The sequence below is a fragment of the Achroia grisella genome, unplaced genomic scaffold, assembly GCF_030625045.1.
Source record: "Achroia grisella isolate CSIRO2021 unplaced genomic scaffold, CSIRO_AGI_Agris_v1 utg906, whole genome shotgun sequence".
NCBI lineage: Eukaryota > Metazoa > Arthropoda > Insecta > Lepidoptera > Pyralidae > Achroia > Achroia grisella.
This window is the reverse complement of record NW_026713064.1, coordinates 2,770,573-2,781,329: the sequence shown is the minus strand read 5'-3', so window position 1 is coordinate 2,781,329 and position 10,757 is coordinate 2,770,573. Positions and strand designations below refer to the sequence as shown.

Sequence of the window (10,757 nt, the reverse complement as noted above, 5' to 3'; positions counted from 1 at the left end):
GATTAGACGATTTTTATATAATTAGAATGGTAGTAGTAATAGACAAGACAATACTTATAAGATAGGAAGTGGCAAAAGTCCCTTTTCCAATACGCAAACGGACAGACATCTCGGCGTAACGTGATACCGTGGTAAACTAGGAGCATTTCATTCCAGTTTCACTGTCATAACTCATTGTTTATAACTAAACATAACTTACAAAGTAAGTCGTTTTGTGCTTGAAATAAGTGAGACAGTTGTGGTCAACTTTGCTCAAAGTCTAAATCGGCTGTTTCGTACTTCTAAAATGAAATTTTAAAGGGCATTGTGTGGTAAAGCCACCAGACTACATTTATTACTCTTACTCAAAAGAGGGGTTGTTAATACGATTGATATAGGGGTGTGTAATTGTGTTTTCCTCTATAACACTGAGGAGTGTTCTTGAATGACTGTTTTAATTTTATGGAGTTCATTTTTTTAACGACATAACTGTTCACATTTATAAATAAATTGTACAATAAATATAGTTTTTTAACACACTAGAAGAAAGAGGCACTACAGAAGTAAGAAAATAGAAGTAGAAGTAAGTAAATTAATAGCATTGTGAATGTGTGAATCTATTTTTAAATAGAACCAACCAACAAATTATTTAGTACATATTTCAAAAGGTTTCGGTCGTGGTCGGTGTTTCATTGAACTACATTTAATCATAGAGGGAAGGCCTTTGGTCAGTAGTGGAACTTCATTATTAAAAATATTTTTATTAAAATTACCCAGACTGCATAGAATATTTTTTATAAGAGTTAGTATATGAAAATGACACACACACTCATAGACTTAAAGACATTCGCTCAAAGACAATTTTTATAAATCGAAGGCGACGATTATTGCTTTGTGCAAATTTTACTATTGCACCAACCATGGTAATTTTTAATGTATAAAACTACTTTATTTTATTCTTGTAATAAACATGTAAAATTTCTGTAGGATTGGTAGTTGATAAAATCTAACATAGAGTTTTCCAAAGATTGATATGGCGGATGATATGGTGATTGTGAAATCAGATTTTAAAAGTGACATACACTAAAACTTTTCATATTCTTTTTGCTAAAATTTTGTTAAGATATCTGCCATCATTGGTCGCAAGTGAGATGCCGTATGGTTTGGGATAGGCAGTTTTTTCAGATACATGTTCATATTTATAATGCAAGTTTTGAGTAATAATTTCAATTTTATTATATATATTTCTAAATTATATTATTGAATATTTATTTCAGATTATGTGAGTCATAATAGGCATTTATTTTTAGTTATATAGTATATATATTTGTAGTAATATTTAAGACTCTACTATAAGTAAAAAATGCACTATTATTTATAGACAACAATTAATTTGTGGTCAATGGAAAATCAATATCAGAATTGTTCAAATTAGTATGTTTTGGAGTTTATCTTTTCAGGTATAATGAAATTTCTGATGCACTTGGGCCACCTTGTCACGGGCAGACATTTGCCATAACAACCATGAACAGTAAAACAACACTTTTAAGGGGATCGTGAAATGTTTTAATGTCCGCACGGTCAAGATTTAAAGGTGCGGGAGCAGTAATATCCCTCATTTTCGTAGTGGGTATTTGTTCCCGTTATTTTAGTAGGTATAATACCTTTAAACCTTTAACGTTTATAAATCTTAAGAGCAAACAATTGAGGTCATATTACAGTAAGTAAAGTAGTAATTAAGCTTGTCACTAATTAAATTAAGATACCTGTATAAGTGCCTACAAATTAAGTGAAGAGGTTTCATGAGTATTTACTTACCTTATATAAACTAAATAATATTATTAATCCTGTAAATTAAGGATATGATTTTGATATCTACTGATGATATATATATATATATATATAGGAAAAGGATTTTAAAATGTAATAACATTGAAATGTTATTAGAACTTATTGTAGCGTGTTTACTTAACACTTAATATTATTATTTTTTAAGTTTGTTAATTTATTAAATGTTAATAATGATATATTTATTTTTCGTTGGGGGTTAATGTTCATTATAATGAATATATTTAATTATTCATTATAATTCTTATATTATGGACTCATTATAACGACTTATTCTGTAATGGTATAGATAGTATGAAAATAAAGAACACAGGATAAAGTGCAAAAATGATGATGAATGATGAAAATGCATATCATTTAATAAAATTTTAATTATTTAAAAAAATTAATTAAAACACATATCGTCATATTTATATATATTTTAATATATATAGAAATAATCTCTCTCTTTAGAATACTCATAAATATTTCCATCATTCGAAAATCGAACCTGCGGCCATCGGAATTAAAGCGGTGTGCTAAACCGTTAGACCATCGATACGACATACATAGATGATATAGTTATATAGATTAACTCATATATGTATAAAGACCAATAGATATTTTTTTGGAAAGTTTGCAAAAAACACTATTAATGGAAATTAAAACTCTTGTTTTATTCAATTGAAACTGTTTCGTATACATTTCTTTAAATTGCCCCAAGCCAATAAAATATGTAAGTAGAAAAAGTATGCAAGTGTTGAAAACAAATTTTATAGTGGTGTATGTATTTGTATTGAAACTATAAAATATAATAGATAAGGGAACTGCCAATAACTTCATTCCATACCATATGATTTATAATGCAAATAAATTGTTTTTATGACTACAAGTAAAACGTACCGTGAAAATAAACTATGCGTTAAATCAAATTTGTTTCGTAATAATTACTTACTTTTTTATAAATAAAATAATGCGTACATTTAAATTTCTAACAATTATTTTATATGTTTTTAGTTATGAGTCATCTACGGGTGAGTTGTTATGTATACGTTGTTATTATTTTATTTAATTCAGTCGTCTACTATGTTTAGTAATTTGAGTACAAGAATATTTTATTTTATTTCAGCTAAAAATAACAACACTTTGGAGTTTTGGTAACGTATACTCTTAATTAGAAGTTATACTTAAACAATGATTTTTTTATTTTTGCCCAATATTACCAGTACTTTATTCGTGCAAATCTGTAATAGGAGTAAATTAATATAGTCTGTTTAAGGTTTTAATTACAATAGAATTATAATCAATAAGTATTGTAATTATATTTAAAGTATTAGTGTAAGTAAATATACAAAAACGTAAAACTAAATGAATGTTTTAGGGTACCAGACACGAAATATAACAGAAAAACTATGCACACGAAAAAATATGGCAAAGTGGAGAGATTTCACTTTCGGCACAATGGAGAAAAAATAAATAATAAAAGGTAAAAAAATGTTCATATAGTTTGTCATATATATACGGTTTGATTAATAAAACACAGAAGTAAAGACTTTTGGTCAATAACAGTTTTTCTAGAATTTATTTTTGTGTTTCCTATCATAAATTTCTTAAAAGTATATACGTTTATTTCTAATTATTACCTACACCTTATTTTTAAATAGCAATATATCATTAATAATAAATTTAGAGGATTTTGTTCCTATCAGTAAAGAGAATATACTCAGGCAACGAACATCGCGTTATCATTCCATGGAAGCGGATATACATGAGAAATGGCCGAAGGTTCATCAGCACAGGTTTAAGCAAAAACCTAGGAAGCAGCAATTGCGGTATATAAATTTTATATTATTGCTACTTGTGCTTGCGGCTTTGTGCGCTTGTATAATTGTAGACGGCATCATTAAATTGTATTTATTTATTTATTATATATTTCTATGTAGCGGATTTTGAAGCGGTTTTTTTAATAAATATAGTGATTCAAAAGAAAGGTTTATGTGTATAATACATGTACACCCGTGTCACAAGCGTGTCCGTACGTCCGCCGTGTCAAGCCGGGGTTGGTAGCTAGTTTACAATAAACAAATGACATTAAATATAAATATATGTACAACGCCATATTATTTCATAAATAAAAGAATTAATGAAATCGTTGGTGGCTTATTGAAATATATTTGAAAATATTATTATTTCTTCTTTTGGAGGATGTGTGTCTTAGCTGTGTTTGGCTAACCAACGGAGATCTATTTATTGTGGAGGATATTTTTAGTCGCAATGGTATTTATCTTAAGGTTGTGTTACACACACAACGGAGGAAGAGATAAAAACCATCGCGACCATAAATAAAATATCTCTTTTAGAATGATTTCTAAAGGAGATATAATATATGAGCGAGCTACAACCACACAGGACGTGTAGTGACGTTTCCTCTTCATTTTGACAAAATCTGCAAATATTTGTTAAGCAGAGGCCTAAGTTTGCCATGTCTTTATTTAATGTACAGTGTTCAGTGAGGGCCCTTTCACAGTCATGACACATATATTGTTTTTACTCAATAGCGTCAGTCTTTTATTAGTATATGTAGTGTAAGCGAAGGGCTTATGTGAATTTTAATCAATTTAAGATGATGCTTAATATAAATACACCTAGGGTCCATAATACCTATTAATTTACCTTCGACTAATTTAATTTACAGATCGACTAGAATGACTGTTGTAAATAAGTTACAGTATACAGAAAAGAACAATAAGTAAGTACAAGAGTGATAGTCATATCTCTCTTAGTTTATTTATATTATAGTTAGTAAATATGCCTCGTAGGCTAAGTTAGTAGTGTATATAAATAACTAGCGACCCATCCCGATTGCTTTCAAAATAAAATAGATATACATATACTATACATTCAGTTCATATACTTACACTCCTCTTTAGAGGCATTGGAATCGTAATAGTGCATCGGTGTCCAGTGCACCTGGAGGGGAAAATTTCTGTTATACCATTTTTGAATCTAGCGGCGCTTTCCTTAATCTGAATAGTACTGAGATTTTTTTAGTATTATTACTTAAAAGTATCAGTGGAGGGTTCCGTAATATTTCACATCCACTACTGTACCTTGGGAGCGACAAGATTCTAAACGCATTGTTTTGTACACAAAGAGCGTCGTTATTATAAATATAGAATTTTAAATACATTATTTTATCCCAAAATGTAAACATGGCTAATGTTCTTTGCAGACATAGTACTGTAAGATTAAATGAAGAAAAAGTAACCTATGAACTCAATCCGTACAACGTAAGTTACAATAATACTTTAACGATATTGTGTTAATTATACGGAGTTAGATTTTAATTATTTCAAAACTTTTACTCGAGCAGCTTGCTTTGTAAGATGTGTTTCCTTTGAAGGAAGCAGTTGAGATAGGGCAGAGAAATCTATAATATTGGTGTTACTATTCCATTTTATATCCATGCCTGCTGACACAAAGCGCCATACATCAGTATAAGAAAAGAAAATCATAAAATAAAACCTAGTCGCATGGCCAGCGTGGTGCTATTAGACTAAATTATTTATTTATATTTGAAACATATTACAAAAGTTGATTGGATATTGAACTAGGCGAATCTTTATCTCGGGAGTCAATAAAAGAATCGCCAGATGTTATTGACTATTATTGGGCTTTACCCGTGTACAATAGTGATATGTCAATATAGTGGTATAATAACGAATTTAATAATACAAACATACATTTTCAGATATTAAATCAAATGGAACGATTAAGATCGATGTCCCCAAATGCAAATATCACAATTGAAGTCATTGGTCGAACGATTGAATACAAAGATATAGTACTCCTTAAAATAACAAAAGCAAAGAGCGATGTAGGGAAATACTATCGAGCTACTGACAGCAAATATGTGGATGAAATCCCGGAAAAAAAAATTATATTCATAGTCCACGGACTCGCCGTAATGGGAATTCATGATATTTATTGTTTGAGCAATGAGAATAAATTTAGGCAACTTGTATCCTACTATTTATCACATTTGGACAAATTCGATATCTTCCTAATACCGATGGCTAATCCGGATGGATATTCTTTACACGTAGGTGTTACTAATTATTATTAGTAAAGTGTGACTTGGGCATATGTTCTCTGTTTGCTTTGTTAAAATTGAGACTAGATAACTTTGTGTCAATTGTCCTGGGTAATTATTATTTATATTTTGTAGTTCAGTAGGTAAGTTCGTTGATTAGTTTGTGTGAATATGGCGAACGTACAGACAGAGGTGACGAGGTACCATCTGGTGGTAAGCAGTAACCGTCACGTATGTACATAACCTAACATAATAGCACTAATAATAATAATAGTAGCACTATGGCCATCATGTTATCATGTGAGACCCCTAATATAACTCTAAAGACTAAAATCACTGCAGAGCTTCAAATTAGGTATCAAAAACCACTATTTACGTAAGTTATCGTAATAGTAGTATTACGGTCGTATGTATGTGTGATTGTATATATATTCATATATATGTATGTATATGTAAGTTTATTATATTATTTTGTATTGTATTATGTTATATGTATATTTATAACATTTCTTCCAATATTGTTATCATAATTACACCTCTACCAGACCAGCTTTTTAGCGATAAGGCCGCCCATTGTTACCTCTTTGTCTCGTTTATTGTATTTTTTTTTATCATTTTATACATAATTGTATTTTCTGTGAGAGGAACAATAAAGAGTTTTATTCATTCATAACTCATGCGTTGATATTGGAATGGCAACGCATAGGGATCTCATATATTTATATAGTCATTTTTAGAAAATTATTTCATCATCGTGTCATGCAATATAATAGTTTTCACAATTTGATTTATGTATTTAAAAGATTGTGGAGTTTTGATAACATACTACGTTTTATACTTACTTGTTTGTGTATGGTCCAATGATTCTCGTGGCGATAATAATTCACTGAAAATTAACAAATGTAACGAATTGTAAGACCACTAATTTACCTAATGGTTATTAAGATTAATTGCACCATATTTCTAAGTGAGATTAATTACAATTACATTAGTACTGCATTAGCTGGAAATTAGAAATTGGTTATATAATGTAATATCACAAGTTATTCATATCTACTAATATTTAAATACGTACATATGTTCTTTTCACGACTACGTGAATGCTTAAAATTTGACGTGAACTACCTTTCATCTCGAAAAAAGCAGACAAATTTGCGGATAACGGCTAGTAAAATCTATATTAAAATATCGACAAACGAGACATATGCCAGGTTAAGACAACCACATTGATAGTTGTGGGTTCGGTCCACGTTCAATAGTAATATGCTTATTTGTATTGGATTTGGACCTAGAGGTTTTACTTGTAATATGTCAGAATTTAAAATAAAAAACAGATAACTAAGGCTCCGCTCATTTTGGGACAACCATTTAACAATGCGCGAAATATCTCCGAATTATGAAAAAGAATCGCCATTATATAACTAATTTACATGGCAAACTAACTAAGACTACATGATAAAGAAAGAGACTTCACTTTTTTTATTAAATATATAATACTATTTTTTGCCGTAGTCGTCAGAACCAAATTGGAATAAAAACTCTTCTCCATTGTCTCCTTGCTTGGGAGTAGCTCTTGACCGAAACTTCGACGTGGCCTGGAATACCTCCCATGGGATCAGTACGTGTAGTCCGCATTACCCTGGGTCTGAGCCGTTTTCAGAAGCTGAGACTCGAGCAATACGGGATGTATTTCATCGGTACAGTCATAAGATCATTGCATACATTAATGTACATGGAGGTTCATTTAACCATGAGATTTTTAAGGTATGTCTTACAAACACAATATATTTTTTTTATGTAACAAGCTGATGCGAAGTAATCACTCATAAATTCAACCAAGCAGTAACTGTCATCTATACACATGAGCTAACATAATGGTAGTACAGATATCACGTTATCATATCATATTATACCCCTAAACCACTCATGCATTGCCTTTTCAGAAAAATAAGTTGTCTCTGTTCTCTTATATTGTAATTTAACTGCTTAATCTGTATTCTACAACCAAAAGACAGCTTACAAAGCAAGCTGCGCAGACGACTTTTTGCAGTATTCTTTTTTGTATAACATCTCATTCATACTAATATTATAAATCGAAAGTATGTCTGTTTCCACTTTATGAATATCTAAAAAACAGATGATGTTATGTTATAGTCATGAATACGTTCGAAATTGAATTAAATTCTATTAATATTTTGTAAAGGGTGATGCAGTACTATACCCAAAAGGATATACAGACGTTCAGTCAGATGACGATAAATATATAGATCTGAGAGGTGAAATTGATGAAGCTATAAGAAATGCAAGCTTCAAGATCATGTCAGTAACTGTGGACTCATTGAATAACTGGTATGGAAAGATACAAGGTTCCAGCGTTGATTATGCATCAACGGTACGTATATTATTTAGTTAAAAAAAAATGTCATATGATCTTGAGTAACGTGGCAGTGTAAACATTCAGGCGGTATTGGTGACCTGGCGGTTTAGTAGCAGATTCGATTTGTAGCATTTATATTCATAAGTCCGATGTTGAAATCTGTGTGTTTTCTATATAAATTATACAAGCTAAATGATTTCAGTATTTCTATCAGTTGTCTAGTAACCCATAACACATATTCTGTTTAGCTTGGGACTAGACTTGTCCAAGGTTAGGTTAAATTTTGTATGTTTAATAATATAATTATCGCTTTTCAAGTTTATTATTACTTTATGTTTTAGTATATGATTACTTTATATTAGACCTTTTGATAAAAAGGTACCAGTATAGGTACCAGTTATAGTTAATACTGCGATGATATTGGGGCAATATATCTATTTTTTGCTCATCTGCCATAAAGCGGTGTATTTCAACAACTATAAAGGTTATACCATAGATAATAGAAATACACAATTCGGGGATTCAAAATTATTGAAATTGGAGTGAGCTTTGATTTATAAACAAAAAAATTACCCAAAATGTTTATTTATATTTGCAGGTGTATGGTATCCCTTATGCTCTAGAATTTGTAATGCAACCATACAGTTATGAAACGTCTAATGCAGCTTTAGTTGAAATTTGGAAACGTCTGATCGATGTTGTTTTCATTAATATATGGAAAAGTATACACAATAATGATGTTTAATTATTTATTATTAAAGATTTTAAATTCAATATTGTGTTAATTTGATAAATCAGATAAATATATGTTAATAAACAGTATGAGATTTGAGTATAGAAATGTAATAATTATATATGTCTTCTTATTTCATAATTGTGGCAAATATATAACTGTAAATTTTACAAGTAATGTACAATTATACATTAGGTACTTAAAGAAGAAATTTAAGTAAATACTAAATAAGAATAAACTACTAATCGTTTCCACATTAGATACTTAAAGAAGAAATCTAATTAAACACTACCATACACTACTGATCGTATTATAATCATCAGATTACTGTAGTCCACTGCAGGGTAGGCCTCTCCCGAAGCATACCATTAGGTGACCCTTTTCTGTAAACCATGTTCTAGTACATGCGTACTAAGGTGGACTTTGTGGAAAAAATCTTTTGAGTAGGTACCTCAGTCTCATCTGCTTCAGCCACGATATCAGGAGCCTGTTTTGTGACCTATAATTTCAAGTGAAGGGCAGTGAAATTACAGGATATGGAAACATAATAGTTTAATCCTATGTAATGATAATGGATAATATCAATAACGTCACTTGATGAGGTGATCTCAGTGGTGCTGTTAATGTACTCGTATATAGGCGGCTGTTACCACTTACCATCAAATGGGCCTTCAACTAGTTAGCTATTTCAATTATATTTCGTTGCTTCATTCAAAAATATATTGTATCTACATGGTAAAATTCATAACGTCGAAGTGACTCATATAATAATTATCAAACTTCAGTTTGAAGTTCGTGTAATACAAGATATTGTATATATACAAGAAAAATATAGGACTCTCCAGTACCGATTAAAAAAAATAATTTATATCTATGTTGTCACAATTATATACTCAGCCACGAAATACCAACGAATAAAAACATTTACAACTATAGGTACTCAATTGATAAAGGATAGAATATTTGGCAAATATTATGGTGGCACTTTCTCTGTGTTTATAACACGTGCGTCATCGGTTATTGGCACTGCGCACAGTCTACTTAGCATTGCTACCCTAGAAACATGATCGCAGTTTCTAGCATGCACTACTTGGTTATTACTACATGTTGAAATTCCGCACCGTAAAAAACCACCGATGTATCATTAATTCACCGATTTAATTCCAACGCACGTGTAAAATGCAAGTGTGTCAACACACGTTTTGTCCAGTAACTGGTTGTGCATACAAAAGGAGTTAGGTATAAGAGAGAATAAAGAAAGTGAACGCATCGTTTCTGTCGTCTATATTATGTTATTTTAATTGCATATATGATTTACGTACTCTTATGCTCCATTTTTCTTATATATAAGAGCCTATCCGTTCTCGTCCAATCTTCATATCGAATATTAAGAAAAGTTAAGTTAGTGGAGAAAAGGTAACAAACTACTGACACATTGGTTGTAGAATAACAAGAATAATCCATCACATTTAAAATTAGTATTATTGTTGCCAAGTAAGCCAAGTACAAAGACAACATTGTTAAATATGACTTATGTGCAACTGTGATGAAAACAAGACTAAATTGTACTTACTATTATATTTTATATTACTACTACTATATTCACTGAATATCTCCATCATAAACAGATAGACACATTTTCGTATTAATACTTACTAGTTTTAACTAGAGTCGTAGTCTGCTTTATCTTAAATAAATGATAACCTATATCTGTTTTTGAAATCCCAACTAGCATTGATGATATTATA

General features: G+C 30.3%; 1 protein-coding gene across 1 annotated transcript; it reads left to right on the top strand.

Annotated features, from left to right (window-relative positions):
* The first annotated feature begins 5,018 nt into the window (after window positions 1-5,018).
* On the top strand, window positions 5,019-9,021 carry LOC131853740 (carboxypeptidase B-like). The gene is made up of 5 exons (XM_059204762.1): window positions 5,019-5,096; window positions 5,558-5,908; window positions 7,412-7,663; window positions 8,103-8,291; window positions 8,875-9,021. Exons 1-5 carry the CDS (start codon window positions 5,019-5,021, stop codon window positions 9,019-9,021), a joined length of 1,017 nt encoding a protein of 338 aa, XP_059060745.1.
* The last annotated feature ends 1,736 nt before the right edge of the window (window positions 9,022-10,757 follow it).